Source organism: Bombina bombina, chromosome 1 (assembly GCF_027579735.1).
Source record: "Bombina bombina isolate aBomBom1 chromosome 1, aBomBom1.pri, whole genome shotgun sequence".
Classification (NCBI taxonomy): domain Eukaryota; kingdom Metazoa; phylum Chordata; class Amphibia; order Anura; family Bombinatoridae; genus Bombina; species Bombina bombina.
The window spans coordinates 1,278,746,408-1,278,769,015 of record NC_069499.1 but is presented as its reverse complement, the minus strand read 5'-3'; the positions used below and the strand labels follow the sequence as shown (position 1 = coordinate 1,278,769,015).

At 39.9% G+C, this 22,608-nt stretch overlaps 1 protein-coding gene across 1 annotated transcript in view; it reads right to left on the bottom strand.

The window, feature by feature from the left end:
- LOC128664377 (pyrethroid hydrolase Ces2e) overlaps positions 1–12,002 on the bottom strand; it is a 121,274-nt gene extending 109,272 nt beyond the window's left edge. The window contains exons 1-2 of the mRNA XM_053719212.1: positions 11,978–12,002; positions 7,804–8,008 (exon numbers count right to left, since the gene is read on the bottom strand). Of these exons, the coding sequence (XP_053575187.1) occupies positions 7,804–8,008; positions 11,978–12,002 (230 nt within the window). The remainder of the gene's footprint in view (positions 1–7,803; positions 8,009–11,977) is intronic.
- Between the last annotated feature and the right edge of the window lie 10,606 nt (positions 12,003–22,608).

The following is a 22,608-nucleotide window of genomic DNA, read 5'->3' as shown; positions in this document are numbered from 1 at the left end:
AAGTTGGTTTTTAATCTGCTTTAGCAATATAAGTTCAAAGAATAACTGCATCCTATTGTTTATTATTTACTAGCCTGCCCATTGTTAATGTTTGTGTTTTTTTTGTGTGCATTTGGCAACATTTTATATTTAGTATGGTTATACCAACCCCATAGATATATAAGGGTAAAACATACTACAAACTACCTTAATCATCGTTATCATATACTGTTTGTCTATATATCCTAACATTGATGCATGGTTTTCCAATGGCGCCTCATGAGCGCTAAATCCATACCAGAACCCACTACCTCATTAGTGTGTAATGCGTAAGACACTTGTGGTACCTCCTACCTAAATTCTTAGCTTAAGCGGTCAGTTTGCTCGCAGGAATTTGGTTGCCTGCTTATATTGTGGTTGTATAGCTATATGTCAAATATCAATATACCTTATTTCCCTTAGAGCCCTGTTGCTCCTTCACAGCACTACAACATCTTCTACCACTGTACCTTAGTGGAGGCCTACCCTTAGCACATAGCCTATACACAGATACTATAGACTGAAGTCCTACATTATAGCAACCCATGCCCATTTTTAGGATGTAGTTTAGGTAGATAACTATAGTGTGTGCAGCCAACCCATGCTCAGATTGGTGCATGTTGTCTTTGCCGCAGATGGTGGGTGGACTATTTAACATTACACTGGATGGAGTTTTGCACTATTAAAGTTGCAATAGCTGATTGTTAAGGCTGTCTGCAATACAATATACAATTCCACAAGCATCTATGCTCTAGCATTAGCTCACCTGTGGCTGTGGCGCAGACGATATGTTATATATGTGAGAATCCACATATGATGGTGTTCTCAGTGAGTGGGAGTACAGGGCTACTTTAATACGTTAGAATGTAGGCACTTGACCTGAGTTAGAGATAATGACTGACTCTGAAGATATAATTCTAGTTTCCATGAGATTCTAATTGTGAATGTTCATTGTTAGGATAGATCCTAGCTACCAGCACTAGAGAGCGCTGACACTTAGGATACCTATAATTGCCCCTCTAGCTCTCGCAGCGACTATTCACTAATGTCCTAAAGGGTCAAAATGCAGTTTAACATCACTATGTGCCGGCGAGGGAGATAGGGGATTGTTTGAGACAATGTGGAAACTGTCCTGTCATTTACATTTGTGCATTGTGCAGCAGCTTTGCCTTAATTATTGTATCTATTTCATTTAAGCTACAACTATTCAGTCATTCAGAGAAGCTTTACTTATTATAAAGAGGAGGTTTTAAAAGGCCAGATTTTGTTATTGCTCTATAGATCCCTACTCCTTTGTTCTAATTCCTACTTATAAGCACCCTTATTTTAACATTATATTAATGTAGTTGCCCCCTTGTAACTTATTATTATTATTATAAGGTATTTGTAGAGCGCCAACAGATTCCGCAGCGCTATATTTTATATTGCCCTTTACTTCCCTATGCCATTGTAGCCTATAAGATCCACTATCTCATTAGGAAAATTTGATATATATATATATGCCCTTCTAAACTATTAGCATTGTTCTCTCCGCTCCCCCCCCCCCCTCCATCGCTTCAATAACACAAGATACATTGTTACATTGGAACCTTGACACCTCTTTTCCTCTCTTTTAGACTACTACTGAGCGGTGTTTACCCGCTGAAGCTAGTCAAACAGGGGGACCCTATTACGAGGGATAAAGACAATGGTTTCTCTTTTATTATTTCTCTCCTTGAGGGACTCCCAAAGGTTTAAGATGAGGTTGTCAAAAAACTTATAGACTATTTTTGTGTATTAGAACAATGTTATTGTGGTTATGTGTCTATGTTATTTTCTTATGGTTATCATTTCTATATTTCTGTTGCCTATAACAATTGGTTCAATTTTTGAACCATCGCATTAACCATTGTTCATAAGCTTATAAAGAAGAAAACAAGATTTTCAAAGACTTTAATACTCAACAGTTCTTAAATATGCAAATATATATGGACTTAAATTTCTGCCTATCACATTCAGATACGGAGGTCAACACCATATTGTATAAGATAGAATGCTTTTTGCAGCTGGATTGCATTGAATTTTTCTATGATGTATCTAACTCAAGAATCACAATAAAAGAAAATTAAAAAAAAAAACAAAAAAAAACAAAGGAGCTCCTAGGACTTCTCACCAGAACCCTAGCATCCCTAACATGTTTTGTTGTAACCGGCTATCTCAAAAGCCCCCCACATCGCAACTACTATAATAAACCTATTAACCCCTAAACCGCCAGCCCCCCACATCGCTAATACTAAACTAAACCTATTAATCACTAAACCGCTGGCCTCCCAAATCGCGACACACTAAATTAAACTATTAATCCCTAAACCTAACACCCCCTAACTTTAAATTAAAGTTACAATATAACTACCTTTAAATTAATAAAAAACTAAAATAAACGAAAAATAAAAAAAGTTACAAAATTAAAAAATCCTAACACTACGAAAAAATAAAAAAAAATATCATTACAAAAAAATTAAGAAAAAAAAATCTAAGATTACAAAAAACAATAAATTAAATTATCCCAAATAATAAAAATTAAACCTAATCTAATACCCCTATAAATACAAAAAAGTCACTCCAAAATAAAACACCCCCTAATCTAACAATAAACTACCAAAAGCCCCCCTAACAGTAAACCCCCCCACCCAACCAAACCCTCAAAATAAAAAAACCTAACTCTAAAAAAACCTAAGCTATCTATTGCCCCATAAGGAGCATTTATATGGGTATTGCCCTTAAAATGGAAGTGGAAGGCCCTCTAGTGGGCCTGTAGCAAAATTAAGGGATAGCTGACTTGAAGTCTGGAGGGTTCTAGAAGTGTGTGTATGCTACAATGTTGCAAATGTGTGGGAGGGTGTACCTCTTGCCTTTATAGGGTCCTGTTCCAGTGGATTCAGCCTCTTCCTGCCTCCAGACTTTGAGGAGAACTTTCCCCGCCCGCCCATCCCTGGAAGAAGGTATGTGGCGGCAAGTTAGGTTGAGGGTAAGTCTGTCCTCGGCAGGGGTAGGTTTATTTGAACCAGCCCCATAAGCCAGAGGTTGTAAGATAGTCATCCACCTCTCTCATTCGTGTTGGACGACTCGTTTGGAGAGGATGCCTTACTGGGTTGATGAAATTGTGCCCTAGCTGGCGGTCGGGCAAGGCCCTGGGAGCGGGCGCAGTGTGAGCAGAGTGACGGCCCGAACACAGGGAGAGGTGTCGCCCACTAAGTGCCGGCTTAGGGGTTCCTCTCCCCCTTTTAAAGAGCTGCAGGCCGAAGAGCTCTCCATAACAAAATCTCTCTCACTGTGCCAATCAGCATGCGCAACCCCTGTGCCACGCTGCAGACATCGGAGGGGCCTTGTCCGTCAATAAGTAGGGGTTAGTTAGCTAGAAGAAGATGCCGCCACCAACTGGAATGAACTTGTTACAAGTTCAGTGATAGGTTGATTTGAGCTGCCTAATTATTGGCTAAGATTAGGCAGAATTCAATTTGTTTAATAAACGCGACCGTGACCGGTCTTTTCCCCAAGCAGTTGTGTTGTGTTTTTATTGAGAACGTAGGACGTAATAGGAGGTTTATCCCTTAGAGCAATTAGCTCTTAATAGGTTTATTTTAATATAAGCGATGTTGGGGGCCGGCGGTTTATGGGGTTAATAGGTTTAGTTCAGTATTAGCCATGTGGGGGCCGGCAGTTTAGGGGTTAATAGGCTTATTAAAGTAGTTGCAATGTGGGGACTGGCGGTTTAGGGGTTAATAGGCTTATTTAGTGTTGGCGATGTGGGTGGGCGGCGGATTATGGGTTAATAGGTTTAACATAGTATTTGCGATGCAGGGGGATGGCGGTTTAGGGGTTAATAGGTAATTTATGGGTGTTAGTGTACTTTGTAACATTTTTGTTATGAGTTTTGAAAAACATTTTTGTTTTGCAAAATCCATAACTACTGGTCTTTGATTGAGGAATGAATCATTGCGGTATAAGCTATAATGCTAGCGTAATAGCCGGACCGCACAACCTGTAATACGGGTGAACTGAAAATTCCACACTCAAAAGCCATTTTTTGAGTGCGGAATGGAGAGTTGCGGTAAAGCCTAAAACGCTTGCGATATAGTCATACCGCAGCAACTTAATACGGGTGGCCTTCCATTCCGTGCAAAAAGACCAATTTTTCAGCGGTATAGCCGTACCGCACAACTTGTAATCTTGCTGTATGTTTGCATTTATAATTAACACAGTGCTTGAAAATACTTGAATATGCTGATACCATTTTTTTAAAACGGTAGATAATCCCTATATTACCCATAATCAACACAGTTATATTAATATACTTTTTACCTCTGTGATTACCTTGTATCTAACCCTCTGCAGACTGTCCACTTGAATCAGTTCTTTAAAAATACTTGTATTTTATCCAATCAGTGCTGACTCCACGGGCATGAGCACAATGTTATCTATAGGGCACACATAAATTAGTGCTGTCTAAACTAGGTTTAGCTTACAATTAAGAATACCAAGAAAACAAAGAAATTTGATGAAAAAAGTAAATTGAAAGTTGTTTAAAACTGCATGCCCTAATCGGAATCATGAAAGTTTAATTTTGACTAGACTGCCCCTTTAAGCAACTTTCTAATTTACTACTATTATCAATTTAGCCACAATCAGCAAGCACTACCCAGGGGCTGAACCAAAAATGGGCTGTCTCCTAAGCTTACATTCCTGCTTTTCAAATAAACAAACAACAAATATGCAGGGAGTGCAGAATTATTAGGCAAGTTGTATTTTTGAGGATTAATTTTATTATTGAACAACAACCATGTTCTCAATTAACCCAAAAAACTCATTAATATCAAAGCTGAATATTTTTGGAAGTAGATTTTAGTTTGTTTTTAGTTTTAGCTATTTTAGGGGGATATCTGTGTGTGCAGGTGACTATTACTGTGCATAATTATTAGGCAACTTAACAAAAAACAAATATATACCCATTTCAATTATTTATTTTTACCAGTGAAACCAATATAACATCTCAACATTCACAAATATACATTTCTGACATTCAAAAACAAAACAAAAACAAATCAGTGACCAATATAGCCACCTTTCTTTGCAAGGACACTCAAAAGCCTGCCATCCATGGATTCTGTCAGTGTTTTGATCTGTTCACCATCAACATTGCGTGCAGCAGCAACCACAGCCTCCCAGACACTGTTCAGAGAGGTGTACTGTTTTCCCTCCTTGTAAATCTCACATTTGATGATGGACCACAGGTTCTCAATGGGGTTCAGATCAGGTGAACAAAGAGGCCATGTCATTAGATTTTCTTCTTTTATACCCTTTCTTGCCAGCCACGCTGTGGAGTACTTGGACGCGTGTGATGGAGCATTGTCCTGCATGAAAATCATGTTTTTCTTGAAGGATGCATACTTCTTCCTGTACCACTGCTTGAAGAAGGTGTCTTCCAGAAACTGGCAGTAGGACTGGGAGTTGAGCTTGACTCCATCCTCAACCCGAAAAGGCCCCACAAGCTCATCTTTGACGATACCAGCCCAAACCAGTACTCCACCTCCACCTTGCTGGCGTCTGAGTCGGACTGGAGCTCTCTGCCCTTTACCAATCCAGCCACGGGCCCATCCATCTGGCCCATCAAGACTCACTCTCATTTCATCAGTCCATAAAACCTTAAAAAAATCAGTCTTGAGATATTTCTTGGCCCAGTCTTGACGTTTCAGCTTGTGTGTCTTGTTCAGTGGTGGTCGTCTTTCAGCCTTTCTTACCTTGGCCATGTCTCTGAGTATTGCACACCTTGTGCTTTTGGGCACTCCAGTGATGTTGCAGCTCTGAAATATGGCCAAACTGGTGGCAAGTGGCATCTTGGCAGCTGCACGCTTGACTTTTCTCAGTTCATGGGCAGTTATTTTGCGCCTTGGTTTTTCCACACGCTTCTTTCGACCCTGTTGACTATTTTGAATGAAACGCTTGATTGTTCGATGATCACGCTTCAGAAGCTTTGCAATTTTAAGAGTGCTGCATCCCTCTGCAAGATATCTCACTATTTTTGACTTTTCTGAGCCTGTCAAGTCCTTCTTTTGACCCATTTTGCCAAAGGAAAGGAAGTTGCCTAATAATTATGCACACCTGATATAGGGTGTTGATGTCATTAGACCACACCCCTTCTCATTACAGAGATGCACATCACCTAATATGCTTAATTGGTAGTAGGCTTTCGAGCCTATACAGCTTGGAGTAAGACAACATGCATAAAGAGGATGATGTGGTCAAAATACTAATTTGCCTAATAATTCTGCACTCCCTGTAAACAAAGAAAAATTGATAATAGGAGTAAATTAGAAAGTTGCATAAAATTGCACAAATTGGGGCAAATTTATCAAGCTCCGTATGGCTCGCAGGAAACAGAAGTTATAAAGCAGCGGTCTAAAGACCACTGCTCCATAACTTGTCCGCCTGCTCTGAGGCCGCGGACAGACATCAACCCGATCGAATACGATCGGGCTGATTGACACCCCCAGCTAGCGGCTGATTGGCCGCAAATCTGCAGGGGGCGGCATTGCACCAGCAGTTCACAAGAAATGGTTGTGCAATGATAAATGCTGACAGCATTTGCTGTCATCATTTATCAATGTGCAGCGGACATGATACGCTACTTCGTATCATGTCTGCTCACACATTGATAAATATGCCCCTCTATCTGAATCATGAAAGAAAAAATAAGGGTTTCATATCCCTCTAGTCTAAGCTTATTATTTAATACGGCTGCTATGTTGTTAGTAACACTCTTGCTTTATATACTATGTTTCAACTTATGATCCAATTGAAGCAGGTCTGTGTGGCTGGAAGTCTGTGTAACAAGCTGAATGTGAGCAGCTGCAGGCAGTGTAGCAATCTTCTGTGTGTTGTCGAGAGGTTGTGAGACAAATTTGATGAGAATTGGAGGCAAATTGTTGTATGTATGTATGTATGTATGTATGTGTGTGTGTATATATATACTGTATATAAACTGTATATATGTGTGTGTACATACACACATAAACATACATTTCAATATAAAAGCATAGTTTTATGGATTAGACCTGAGTTGTTCAACATGCCCGAAGGAAGTCTATTATTTGAGGTATTTGGCACACTAGCACTACCCAATTTACAGGTGTAGAGCACCCTAAGGAGCCAATTTATCATGCAGCTGTTTCAGTGCGGGCCTTTAGGCTTGCTGGAAACAAAAGTTAAATAGCAGCAGTCATTAGACAGCTGCTCCTTAACTCATACGCTGTGGCGGACAGCAATCATCCCAATAAGATGCAATCTGGATGATTAACACCCCTTGCTAGTGGTCAATTGGCTGTCAGCATTTAGCGATGTTCGCCCAACAGTTGATAAATCTACCCCTAGATGTTCACTTGAGCACTAATATTTTAGTCTTATCTTGTAATATGAGAGTAAAAAGGTAAGCTCTAAAGATTGCACTCTAGTGATGTTAGCACACCACAGCTCTAACATTTGCTCTACTTGTAATCTAGGCCTTTATTGGATAGCCATTTTACAGCAAACACAAAAAATGGATTGCATTGCTTGATCAGTTGTTTTGTTGACTCTTTAAGTTCCCATAGACAGATGTCTAACAGGCCTAATGAGTAATCTGGTCCTTCCTAAATACTTTTGGGGTAAGAAACTGTTATTCTATTTATGTTGCCTGTTAATTAGGTAGACTTTTATTTTAAAGTAATGTTGTTAATGGATCTTAAAATATTGCTTTTCTTAGGGACTTACAAGGGTGGATGCCGTGTTGCATCTCGGATAGAGTTCCATGGTTCTGCTGGTTGAGGAGGTGCAAATCTTAATGATCCAACTGGAGCTTTTGCAAAAGGGATTCCAAGAAAAGCATCTACTGCTTGATCTGTCTCTTTCACATGAACTATTTTCCCTCGTAACTGTCCATACTTGATTTCCAGTAATGGATTTGTATCTCCTTGCACTGAAATGAATGTAGCATAAACTTGGATATTAAGGGTTAGAAAATAAATAGAGACAAGTTATTCAACATAAATTCTACTTTATCACTGAAGCAATTGTGAAAAAGAAAATGTATCATGTTATACCTCGTTTTTTCTTTATTTAAAACTGCGTTGTGAGCATTTACCATTCAGATCCCATGCTTTCATTGTTGTGATAAAAAAAACATCATCATTGCTTCATTTACTTCATTGTGATCTTATGGAGTTTTGTGATAATCTTGCAAGAGGAAAAAAGTGACTGTTCCTACATTTGCTAAATGCACATCCCTTAATTGCTAGCTATGGTACAAGCAAACTGAATGCTTAATGTCAATATACAAAGGGGTGTGGTTACTATGGAAATTGTGAGGCTCACTTTCTTAATCCCTTCTGACCAAGAAAACCTTTTTTTGTTCTGGACTCCCAGCTCATTAACCTTTACTTCATCATCATAAATACATTAACCTTTACAGTGACTCTCCCACACACCACATAAACCTTAACAGAAATAGTTTACACTGCTATTTAACCCATACTAACCAGTGTTGCACTGCCACATTATATTTTCTTTGAGTTCCCTCATCATATTAATTCTAGCTGCACAGTCCCCATTACATTAACCTTAACCACCTTATCCTCCACCTTAATAGTCCCCTATTGACAAGACTCCTTTATCACACAGTGGACACCATTTATAAATCTCCAGTATAATACCACTCCAACGTTCAAAAAAACCTACTACACTACTTTTTGTCGTTGTTTAACCCTTATTCAGACAGTATCTCTTTGAAAGTGACATGATATCTAAATGTTGAAGCACATGGAAGTGATGCAGCATAGCTGTAAAAAGCTGACTAGAAAATATCACCAAGGGGGTCCTGGTGATTAGGGATGGTCAAAAGTCCAATTTGTTTGGTCAAACAAATAGTCCTGTCGGAAAAAGGAATGTCGATAAAGACGGAAACCCCTTAAAATTTGTTAATTTCCGAGTTTCAAATAGTACTTTTGTTTTGAGTGTTCAAAATTAAATCTAATATACACATTCAAAATTTTGAATATAATATTCGATTTAACAAATATTGTTCAGAAGTTCAATAGTTCATGTAAGGAAGTTAGTAAAATTATACATAATAGATAGAAATATATTGATTCACATTTTTCCATTTTGAATTTTACATAATTTAAATATTACATTTAAAGAAAGCATTAGAAAAACTATTACATTAAACAAATTTTAGAATGTTGTACAAACATTGAAATTCCGAAAGAACGAATGCGTTAAAATTTGTTTAATTTTTTGAATGTTGTAAAACACTCACCCATTCCTACTGGTGATGCAAGGGTTGGTGTATTCATGTTTTGGTGTTTAACATATTGTTTTGAGACTATAGCAGAAAAAACTATTTATCACAAGTATAAGTGTTAATTGGGCAAGAAACTCCCTGATCGCTTTTTTTTTGTGGTTTAGAACTTTGGGCAGCACTTTTTTTATTGGTGGATGAATTTATCCACTAATCAGCAAGAACAACCCAGTTGTTCACCAAAAATGGGCCGGCATCTAAACTTATATTCTTGCATTTCAAATAAAGATACCAAGAGAATGATAAAAATTTGATAATAGGAGTAAATTAGAAAACTGCTTAAAATGTCATGCTCTATCTGAATCACAAAAGAAAAAATTTGGGTTCAGTGTCCCTTTAACTTGTGGCATTGAGTTGTAGTATATGGATAGGAACTTATGCATTAAACTCAATGCATCACGTCCATCCCTCTTTACCTGTACTAAGAGCACTTAATTAAAACATTGACTACCACTTAAAGAAGTATTCCAGGTTAAAACTATATGCACTCCCCTTCTTCACTGACCCCCCCTCTCCCCAGCCGGGGACTATCTTATTTGATACGGTTAGGGATCGACAACTCTATCCTCCGTACTCCCTATTTGGCAGAGTGAAGTAGTCTCTGCCCAGTCCGAAGAACCTAGCATACTACAGTGTTCCTTTCTGTAACCTCTCCTATCTGGACCATTCCCCCCTATCCCTCTCTTCATCTCCCCCCCCCCCCTTTTTTTTTTTTTTTTTTCTCTCTCTCCTCTTCCCTCCCAGTTAAATATGAGAATCGCCACGCTAAACGTTAGGGGTCTTAATTCCCCTAATAAGAGGAGCCTTCTTCTCAAATTTCTAAAAATTCAACGACTAGATGTCGTGTATATACAGGAGACCCACTGGACGGAGTCGAGGGCCGCCATGTTTCGCCCTAAGGACTTTCCAATTTGCTTGTCTTCTACCTTTCATAAAAAGGCCAGGGGAGTTACTATTCTAATTGGTAGACACGTTTCCTATGAATCTATATACCTGGAATCGGACCCCTCGGGCAGGTATATAATCTGCGTTTGTCGGCTGGACAATATTCTGCTTACTTTGGTAGCTCTGTACTCCCCTAATGTCAACCAGACCAGATTCCTTAACCACCTCCTGGGTAGGGTAAACCGACTGGGGGAAGGGCAGGTTATCATAGGCGGAGACTGTAACCTGGTTTGGGACCCGAATAGGGATAAAAGGTCACAAAGAGGGAAACTTCCACAACCGGGAGAGGAACACTACTCACATCTCTTTAGAAACGCCGTAACTCAGCACTTGTATCATGACGTCTGGAGAGCTCTACACCCTGACGTGGATGACTATACTTACTATTTGGCCCCTTCCCGGTCTTTCTCCAGGCTCGATTATTTCTTTTGTCACTCGCGGACGCTACAAGCAGTGGCGGAGGCGAGGATCGTGCCTTGCGCATGGTCGGACCACGACGCAGTGGTTGTGAGCATTACTTTGTCTACCTCCGGGAGCGGCGGATGCTCCTGGCGTCTACCGGAATATCTTCTCGTGGACTCACAGGTTCCTTTCTGGCAGCAGGAAATTGAGGAGTTCCTCTGTGTAAATGACAATGGATCCATATCTGCATTAACTTTGTGGGCAACGCTTAAGGCCTATCTCCGCGGACTCTTTATGCAAAGATCGTCGGAATCCAAGCGATTCAAGGGAGCTAGCTTAGCTCAACTCTATCATGATTACACTCTTTCCAGAAATCAGCTTAGAGGGTCTAGATCGGACTCCCTGATAAGGAGAGTTCAGGCTCTTAAAAAACAGATAGAGGCCCGGGAATTGGAGAGGGTCCAGAGAGGGCTCTATTTTCTGAAGCAGAGGTACTACCACAAAGGAGACAGGGCGGATAAGCTTCTGGCCCATAAACTGCAACAAAGAACTTTACTAAGTAAAATAGCATTTATCACGAAAGATAATAGAAAATTCTATTCCCCCAGTGACATTGGAGAAGCTTTTGCTGACTACTACAGTGGTCTCTATCAGATCTCCAATGATCCCTGCGCGAATTGCACGTCGGTGTTGGCCATCTCTGAGTTCCTTAATGAACTTCGACTGCCAAAGGTCCCTGAGGACATGATAGACTCTCTCGCCGCTCCCATTACAGCGGAGGAGATCGCAATGACGATAAAGACTCTTAAGGCACACAAGTCTCCAGGGCTATGTTCTACAAAAAATTTGTAGGTCAGCTCAGTCCCCTTCTTACCCGGGCGTTTGGGGAAGCAATGGCTGCTGGCAGGTTTCCTCGAGAGTTTTTAGAGGCGTCAATTATAACCATTCCTAAACCAGGGAAGAGCCCTGAGTTTTGTGAGTTACCGCCCATTATCTCTCATAAATGGAGATGTGAAATTATACGCAAAAATCTTGGCCTCCAGATTAAACAAAATCCTTCCGGTTCTGGCCCACCCAGATCAAGTGGGGTTCACCCCGGGTCATCAGGGCTCAGACAACACCAGGCGTTTATTGAACATTTTCTTTGAGTCTGCTGCACTCGAGATCCCACTGGTTACCTTGTCGCTCGATGCTGAAAAAGGTGGGAGTACATGGTGGAGGTCTTGCGATCCTTCGGTTTACCTTGCGCCTTCACAACGGTGGTCATGGCTCTTTACTCAGACCCATCTGCTAGGGTGAGAGGACTGGCATTTGTATCTAGATCCTTTGTGATCAAGAATGGCACAAGACAGGGGTGTCCCCTGTCCCCACTTCTATTCGCTTTGATGATGGAACCCCTGGCCACCAAGCTTCGGGCGGCCCCTGCTATCCAACCCCTGGTATTACATGACATTCCACAAGTCTTGGCACTGTTTGCGGACGACCTGACGATCTTTCTGGCTGAGCCGGAGGAATCGCTCCCTGAACTATTTAAAATATTGTCACAGTTTTCCAACCTGACATACTACAAACTTAATTATACAAAAACTACATTTGAGACTTTGAGGGGGACTTATCCATTCAAGTGGTCTAGGGATAGTCTGAAGCACTTGGGAGTTGTCCTTTCCCATAACCCCAAACGAATTGTAACCGCTAATTATGGGTCTCTCCTCACAGAATTCCAGCAGATGATCGCTGGTTGGAGGGTCGCGGAGGTTTCCTGGACGGGTAGGGTCGCGGCTGTGAAAATGCTTTTGTTACCCAAACTGATTTACTTTTTCAGATGCCTTCCGGTTCCCGTCCCGGCGTATCTACTTAACCATTTCCAGTCCATTTTTACAAAGTACATATGGAAAGGAGGCCATGTGAGACTCCCATTGACTCAGCTACAGAAACCTAAGAGGTGCGGGGGCATGTCAGTCCCCAATGTCTCACTATATTACAAAGCTGCCATGCTCTCACATATCACGGCCAGGGAAGTCAGGGAATGCTCCTCAAGGTGGTTCCAGCTGGAACAAGGATCACTGCCAGCAGGTGTAGCCCTAGCCGAACTTATCTGGATACCAGATCACGCTGAAGTGCTGAGTGGAATTCATAACCGTATAATTAAGACCTGTCTGAAACTCTGGAGAGAGCTGAGGTCCTCGGAACAGGTTGCTCCACATCCCTCCCCAATACATTCTATCTGAGCCCTTCTACACTGCCTCCCCGATTCCCATCCCAGGAGATGGGAGGTCTTGGAGTTCAGGCTACTCTCAGATTTATACCGAGGAGACGTATTAGCTATTCCCCCTCACACTTACCCGTCAGGTGATTTCCCTCGAGAGCTACGCTTCGAATACCTTCATTTGGTATCACTTCTCCTGTCCTGGGGATTCCGGAAGTCGAACTTGTGAACCCTTACCAAGTGGGAAAGGAGATGGCTGGGGGGTAAACCCCAACGGGGTACCCTGTCATTCCACTATAGAGCTCTCCTTAACTCTCCTCATTTCACGAAAACTCAGTCGGTGGTGGCTTGGGAGAGGGACTTGGGGGCGGTGGCCCCAGATGGGAGATGGCAACGCGCTCTCCAAGATGTTATTGCAGCAGTTCGATGCTCTAACTTGTTTGAACTCTACCTCAAACTTCTGCTTCGGTGGCACTGGGTCCCGACCAGGTTACACAGAATATATCCCACTCGGTCGGCAGACTGCTGGAGGGGCTGCGCGCAACATGGCACTCATCTGCACATCTGGTGGGAATGCCCCAAATTGGGGCGCTTCTGGGCCCAGGTGGCAGATCTGTTGTGGAGGCTAGGCCTCCTTGATACTCTCACTAGTGAAATGGCGCTTTTCCACCTTGGACTTCAGCGCCTACCAAAACCGTCCCGTCTATTGGGTGTTACTATCATTTTAGCGGCGAAGCTCACTATCGCTAGACAGTGGGCAAAGCACACCCCTGTCCTGCTAACTCCAGTCCTGGAATCCCTAGACTACATCCAAAAAATGGAAGAGTATGCGCTGAGGGTTGAAGGCCGTTATGATCTTTACTGCTCAATCTGGCTCCCTTGGGAAGAATACAGGAGGACAAAAGTCCCGAATGATTAGGTTAAACACCGGATTGGAGAGCAGTTTTGGGGTGAAACTTGATTAATGGTGATATGGCTGCTCCTCCGGGGCGGCTGAGTCTCCCTCCTTCCCCCCCCCCCCTTTTTTTTTCTCTCTCTCTCTCCTTCTTCCCTCTTACCCACTACCTCCCTCCCCCTCCCTTTTTTCTCTTCTCTCATCCTTATTCCTAACAATAGTTCTTCGGACCAGCTAACTTTCCCCCATTCCCAAGCTGTGTCCATTGGGTGGTCTACACTCTGTAGTTCATAAACCTAGTCCCAACATATCTCAGACGTTTCTATGTGTACAATACCCACTTCCTATTCTATGTGAAGCCAAATGAGTATTTATGATTGTAAGAATTAAGTCTCCTGCTGAAACCAGACTCCAGATCCCATGAGTGGATCTATTTGGTATTGTTGACATTTGTATGTTCTGTTACTTAACATCTTAAATGAGGTAGCATTAGGGTCAACACCCCGTCTTCATCGCTAGTTAGAGAATATATGTTATTGTGGGGATTTAATGACTTGTATTATTGACTATGATACTGTCTTTATTGCAATGTTGTAAACCTGACTTTGTTATTGCCTCAATAAAAATATATTTTACAAAAAAAAAAAAACTATATGCACTACTTTTTATTGAAAGAATTTAATTTTAAAATAATCCTTTTTTATTTTCTTCTATTAGGTTTTAACCACATGGGGGGATGATTTATCAAGGCCTGAACCGCTGCTCCTTAACTCGTCCTCCATCTCTGTGGCGGCGGACAGCAATCCACCCGAACATATACGATTGGGTTGATTGACACCCCCTGCTAGCAGCCGATTGACCGCGAATGTGCAGGAGGCTGTATTACACAAGCATTTTGCTAGAAATGCTTGTGCAATGATAAATACCAACAGCGTATGCTGTTGGCATTTATCGATGTGCGGAGGACATGATCTGCAATAGCGGATTATTTCCGCCCGCACAATGGTAAATCTACCCTTTAAAGTGGTTTGAATAAAAAAGGCAAAGTTCTGTTGTGCCTCCCCAGTTAGTTATATATCGAATTAGCCAATCAGAAGTAGGGATACAAATTTGCTGCATCCTGTGGAGCTGCAGGGGAGTGTTTTTATTAAAGCATTTTGAAGAGCTTGCGCAAAGTACAAGAAGGAAATTTGTATAAAAACAAAGTGGAATGCCACGATAAGTTAAAGGACATGATACCCAATCGTTGAAGCACTTAAAAGCAATGCAGCATATCTGTAAAAAGCTGACACGAATATATCACCTTAACATCTCTATGTGAACATAGGAAGTTATTTTACCTCAAAATTTCCTCAGTAGCCACATTCCATTAAACAGTGACTTTAAACAGCCAATCAGGATGCACGTGCATTACAGAAAAATAGTTTAAATTACACACAGCTCACTGTTGTTTTTAGTGGGTACAACTGGCCTAGTGCCTATGTAGCAACTTAACAGTGGTGTAGGCAATTGATAATTTTCCAAAACTTGTTGTAGCTGTTATATTTTTACTAATAAAACATACAATTAGTTGGCTTAGATGGATAACAATATGCATTCCTGTGAGAACACACAGAAAAATGTTGATAGAGAAACTGCAGGGGAAGCAGCAGCCACTTCAAAGAAATATGTGGTGAGGTCACAAAGGCCGGTGCCAATGTAGCTGCAAGTGAGCTGAGATAGAGGGGTTTGAATAACTCCCCTTCATCCAGTTCCCCTGCATCTACAGCACTCTCATTAAAGATTTGAAAGAGAATGGCCCCCAAAAATGCAAAAGGTAATAAAAGTCAGAACAATGTTTTTTTTTTTTTATAGGGAAGAGATATCTGGGGGTCGATCCGATATAAATTGTCGCCCGCAAAAGCCGGCGACGCCAATATTTGCGCGGGTTTGGTATCACATATACGGCGTAACCTAGAAGTTACGCCCGTATATTTCTGCCGTCGCCCGCAGTTTTTTGGGCCATAGGCAGGTATACCAAACCCGCGCAGTTTGGTATCCAATATGCAGCGTAAGGACTTACGTGGCGAAAATGGAGAAAACTTACTCCATTTTCACCTCGCCACAAAAAGCAGCCGTAAGAAGCCTTACGCTGACTATTGGAGACCCGTAACTCCCTAAACTAACTAGAAAATAAACCTAACACCTAACGCATGCGCAATGTCTATCTCCCTGTCAACCGCTATCTGCTAAAATAAACCTAACACCTAACGCATGCGCAATGTCTATCTCCCTGTCAACCGCGATCTGCTAAAATAAACCTAACACCTAACGCATGCGCAATGTCTATCTCCCTGTCAACCGCGATCCCCCCTCCCCGAAATCCCTAATAAAGTTATTACCCCCTAAACCGCCGCTCCCGGACCCCGCCGCCATCTACATAAACTAACCCCCTACTGTGAGCCTCTAAAACCGCCGCCATCTACCTTATCTATCCCCTAATCTGACCCCTTACACCGCCGCCACCTATATAAAAATTATTAACCCCTAATGTAAGCCCCTTACACCGCCGCCATCTCTATTAAAATGATTAACCCCTAATTTAATCTACCTACCCCGCCGCCAGCTATATTATCTATATTAACCCTAAGTATATTATAGTTAATATAGGTATTACATTATATATATTAACTATATTAACCCTAATTATATTAGGGTTAATATAGTTAATATAGTTACTATAGTATTTATATTAACTATATTAACTCTATCTAACCCTAACTAAATTTATATTAAATTAATCTAATTCATTTATAAACTAAAATATTCCTATTTAAATCTAAATACTTACCTATAAAATAAACCCTAAGATAGCTACAATATAATTAATAATTACATTGTAGCTATGTTAGGGTTAATATTTATTTTACAGGTAAATTGTTAATTATTTTAACTAGGTATAATAGATATTAAATAGTTATTAACTATTTAATATCTACCTAGTTAAAATAATTACCCAATTACCTGTAAAATAAATCCTAACCTAAGTTACAAATACACCTACACTATCAATAAATTTAATAAACTACAAACATCTATCTAAAAATACAATTAAATTAACTAAACTAAATTACAAAAAAAAACAAACACTAAATTACAAAAAATAAAAAAAAGATTACAAGATATTTAAGCTAATTACACCTATTCTAAGCCCCCTAATAAAATAATAAACCCCCAAAATAAAAAAAATTCCCTGCCCTATTCTAAATTCAACAAATTTCAAAGCTCTTTACCTTACCAGCCCTTAAAAGGGCCTTTTGTGGGGCATGCCCCAAAGAATTCAGCTCTTTTGCATACAACAAATACAATACCCCCCCCCATTACAACCCACCACCCACATACCCCTATTCTAAACCCACCCAAACCCCCCTTAAAAAAGCCTAACACTACCCCCCTGAAGATCTCCCTACCTTGTCTTCACCACACCGGGCCGAACTCCTGATCCGATCCGGGCGATGTCTTCCTCCAAGCGGCAAAGAAGAATTCTTCCTCCGGCGATGTCATCCTCCAAGCGGCAGCAAAGTCTTCATTCTTCCGGCGGCATCTTCAATCTTCTTTCTTCGCTCCGCCGCCGCGGAGCATCCATCCCGGCCGACTGCTGAACTTGGAATGAGGTACCTTTAAATGACGTCATCCAAGATGGCGTCCGCCGAATTCCGATTGGCTGATAGGATTCTATCAGCCAATCGGAATTCAGTTAAAAAAATCTGATTGGCTGATTGAATCAGCCAATCAGATTCAAGTTCAATCCGATTGATTCAATCAGCCAATCAGATTTTTTTAACTTAATTCCGATTGGCTGATAGAATCCTATCAGCCAATCGGAATTCGGCGGACGCCATCTTGGATGACGTCATTTAAAGGTACCTCATTCCAAGTTCAGCAGTCGGCCGGGATGGATGCTCTGCGGCGGCGGAGGGAAGAAAGAAGATTGAAGATGCCGCCGGAAGAATGAAGACTTTGCTGCCGCTTGGAGGAAGACATCGCCCGGATCGGATCAGGAGTTCGGCCCGGTGTGGTGAAGACAAGGTAGGGAGATCTTCAGGGGGGTAGTGTTAGGCTTTTTTAAGGGGGGTTTGGGTGGGTTTAGAATAGGGGTATGTGGGTGGTGGGTTGTAATGGGGGGGGGGTATTGTATTTGTTGTATGCAAAAGAGCTGAATTCTTTGGGGCATGCCCCACAAAAGGCCCTTTTAAGGGCTGGTAAGGTAAAGAGCTTTGAAATTTGTTGAATTTAGAATAGGGCAGGGAATTTTTTTTATTTTGGGGGTTTATTATTTTATTAGGGGGCTTAGAATAGGTGTAATTAGCTTAAATATCTTGTAATCTTTTTTTTATTTTTTGTAATTTAGTGTTTGTTTTTTTTTGTAATTTAGTTTAGTTAATTTAATTGTATTTTTAGATAGATGTTTGTAGTTTATTAAATTTATTGATAGTGTAGGTGTATTTGTAACTTAGGTTAGGATTTATTTTACAGGTAATTGGGTAATTATTTTAACTAGGTAGATATTAAATAGTTAATAACTATTTAATATCTATTATACCTAGTTAAAATAATTAACAATTTACCTGTAAAATAAATATTAACCCTAACATAGCTACAATGTAATTATTAATTATATTGTAGCTATCTTAGGGTTTATTTTATAGGTAAGTATTTAGATTTAAATAGGAATATTTTAGTTTATAAATGAATTAGATTAATTTAATATAAATTTAGTTAGGGTTAGATAGAGTTAATATAGTTAATATAAATACTATAGTAACTATATTAACTATATTAACCCTAATATAATTAGGGTTAATATAGTTAATATATATAATGTAATACCTATATTAACTATAATATACTTAGGGTTAATATAGATAATATAGCTGGCGGCGGGGTAGGTAGATTAAATTAGGGGTTAATCATTTTAATAGAGATGGCGGCGGTGTAAGGGGCTTACATTAGGGGTTAATAATTTTAATATAGATGGCTGCGGTGTTAGGGGCTCACTTTAGGGGGTTATAGATATAATATAGCTGGCGGCGGGGTACGGGAGCGGCGGTTTAGGGGTTAATAACTTTATTAGGTTGCGGCGGGGTAAAGGAGCGGCGGTTTAGGGGTTAATAGCTTTTTTATTGTTAGGCTAGTGAGGGGGATAGCGGATAGAGGGTTAGACAGTGCGGGCTATGTTAGGGAGGCGTGTTAGACAGTGCGGGCTATGTTAGGGAGGCGTGTTAGACAGTGCGGGTGTTTTAAACTTTAGTCAGGTTTTATAGGCGCCGGCAGTTTCTAACGTGCCGCAAGTCACTGGCGACGCCAGAAATTTGTACTTACGCAGATTTCTGGACATTGCTGGTTTGTGAGACTTACGGCACGTTAGCATCTGACGGCGACCTATATGGGATGGCTCGAGTTGCGAGCTGAAACTGCGGGCGACGCCGGTTCCCTCGCTTGCACCGCAAACTGCGATCGATATCGGATCGCGCCCTTAGGCACACATAAATAAAAATTTGAAATGTATCTTTTTTTTCTAAAGTGGGCAAGTCTCATTCTCTTTGTCTGTAAAATGTATTTTATTTCTAATCTGGAAAAAATGGGACTCTCTGTTTTTTATTACAACCTCCAAAATCCTGTATGAACATATTTTCCAAATTTGGATTCTCTTAATAACAATTTAGGACTAGATTACAAATGGCGGGCTAACTGTTGTGCGAGAACAATAAGGGGTTTTTCACAGCTCTTCGAGGATTGGAAGTATCGTGTGTATAACAAGTTAAAAGTGAACGCTTTTACTTGAGCACAATTGAATTTAATGAGCACCAGGATATCGCAACTTCAGAGATCTAGTTACGTCAGTGAAAGAAGTTGCAGAAAACACTTCAAAAATACATTAAAAAGTACAGTTACACGCATAATAACACTGTTTAATAACAATTATTAAAAAAATATTGCACATAAAAGTTATTAGGCCTTAAACATATGAAGTCTCAAGCATGCAAAGCGTTTTAACATAGAGCTACATACATATATATGTCTAAATAAATGTTTGTATATATGTATATCTATCTATCTATCTATCTATCTATTTATATGTGTGTATTTGTATGTGTATATAATTATTTACAAACATATATACACATGTAAACACATAAATACATATGTACACACATAAAGACATACAGTCATGGCCGAAAATATTGGCACCCCTGCATTTCTGTCTGATAATGCACCACTTCGCTCAGAAAATTGTTACAATTACAAATGTTTAGCCATTCTTGTGTTTATTTCTTTTGTTTGTATGGGTATGACACAAAAAAAGTGGAGAAAAAAAAGCCAAATCTGACACATTCCATGCAAAACTCCAAAAATGAACTGGACAAAATTATTGGCACCTTCTCAAAATAATAAGACATAATTGCATTCCAAGTTTGTGATGCTCCTGTAATTTGTAATTAAACTCACCTGTATCAATTAACAGGTGCTGACAATATAGAAATCACACCGGCAACCAGTTAAAATGGTGAAAAATGTACTCAACCTTTCAGTTGTGTGTCTCTGTGTGCCACACTGAGCATCGAGAAGAGAAAGAGCAGCAAAGAATTGTCTGAGGATTTGAGAACAAAAATTGTAGAAAAGCATGGACAATCTCAAGGTTACAAGTCCATCGCCAGAGATCTTAATGTTCCTGTGTCCACTGTGCGCAATATTGTCAAGAAGTTTACAGCCCATAGCACTGTAGCTAATCTCCCTGGATGTGGACAAAAAAGAAAAATTGATCAAAGATTGCAACAAAGGATTGTTCGAATGGTGGATAAAGAACCTCAATCAACTTCCAGACAGATTCAAGCTGACCTTCAGGCACAGGATACACTATACCTCGCCATCTGAATGAAAGGGGACGCTATGGTAGGAGACCCAGGAGGACCCCACTGCTGACATAGAAACATAAAGAAAGCCAGATTGGAGTTTGCCAAAACTTACCTGAGGAAGCCAAAATCCTTTTGGGAGAATGTACTTTGGACAGATGAAACAAGATTACAGCTTTTTGGTAAAGCTCATCATTCAACTGTTTTTAGAAAAAGAAATGAAGCTTTTAAAGAAAATAATACAGTGCCTACAGTCAAACATGGTGGAGGTTCGTTGATGTTTTGGGGTTGCTTTGCTGCTTCAGGCACTGGATATCTGTACTGTGTGCATGACATTATGAAATCTGAAGACTACCAAAGAATACTGTTGTGCAATGTAGGGCCCAATACCAGAAAGTTGGGTCCCCTTAAGAGGTCATGGGTTTAACAGCAGAACAATGACCCAAAGCACACATCAAAAAGCACCCATAAATGGTTTAAGTGCTGGAGAGTAATGAACTGGCCAGCAATAAGTCCAGATCTCAATGTCATAGAGCACCTGTAGAGAGATCTCAGATGGGAACCCTTCCCATCTGAGAGACCTGGAGTAGTTGGCGAATGAAGAGTGGTCCAAAATTCCAGTAGACAGGTGTAAGAAACTCATTGATGGTTACAGGAACTGATTGATTTCAGGTATTTTTTCCAAGGGGTGTGATACCAAATATTAAATTGAGGGTGCCAATAATTTTGTCCAGTCCATTTTTGGAGTTTTGCGTGAAATATGTCAGATTTGGCTTTTTTCTTTCTACTTTTTTGTGTCATACCAATACAAACAAAAGAAACAAACATGAGAATGCCTAAACATTTGAAATTGCAACAATTTTCTGGGCGAAGTGGTGCCTTATCAGAAATGCAATGGTGCCAATATTTTTGACCATGACTGTATATATAAGTGCATTGGAGCCCTTTGCACTCAAGTAGCTAAAAATATGTAATATCATATTTATGCAATGTTCATTTATATTTGATAAAGTGTTATAGTGTGTATTTACTATAAATATTTCACATTCAAGTATACTTCACATAGGGGAATTTGTTCTAAGTATTTTTAAATAGGTATACCTATATATAATCTTATATATATATATATATATATATATATATACATTATATGTATATATATATATATATATATATATATATATATAACATCATATATATACAGTATATACTGTATATATTTCTGAATAAATAATACATATTCTGCTTTGTGAAGAACATTGTAATGTGAAATATTATTATTTCATGTCGGGTTAGCGCACTTGAGTAAACCTGATCAGGTTTGCTCATAAGGGTCCATTTTTTACGCTCCTTTGAAGTGTATGGGGGAATACATTAATGTGGTTGCAATATTAGATGTTCAGATTTTTGCATGCATCTGGTTAACGCTCATTCAAAATGTTTTTACTTTGAACTTGTAATACATCTGCTACCCAGTTCTATGTGGCTTTTTTTCTCAGAGGCAATGATGTGGTAGGAAGGGATTGCAAGGACATTTACATAAGACGCATAATAGGAGCAAATTAGAAAGTTGCTTAAAATTGCATGCTCTATCTGAATCATGAAAAATAACATTTGGGATGCATATCCCTTTAACAAATCTTTAAATAACAATTAAGTTACTGCAATACTGTTTGTCTACTTCTGAAGTTAATGTTTTACATCATTAACCCATGTTAATCTATTTTTATAGGACCTTGCACATATCAGCTTGCATCATAAAGGTTCATATCACTTTGATATTGCTTTATTTTTACTTTGTATTGCAGGTCATAGTTCTTTGGATAGTACTGCTTGTTGTAAGAGTTATCATTTTACAGCTGATAGAGGTAATGTGTAA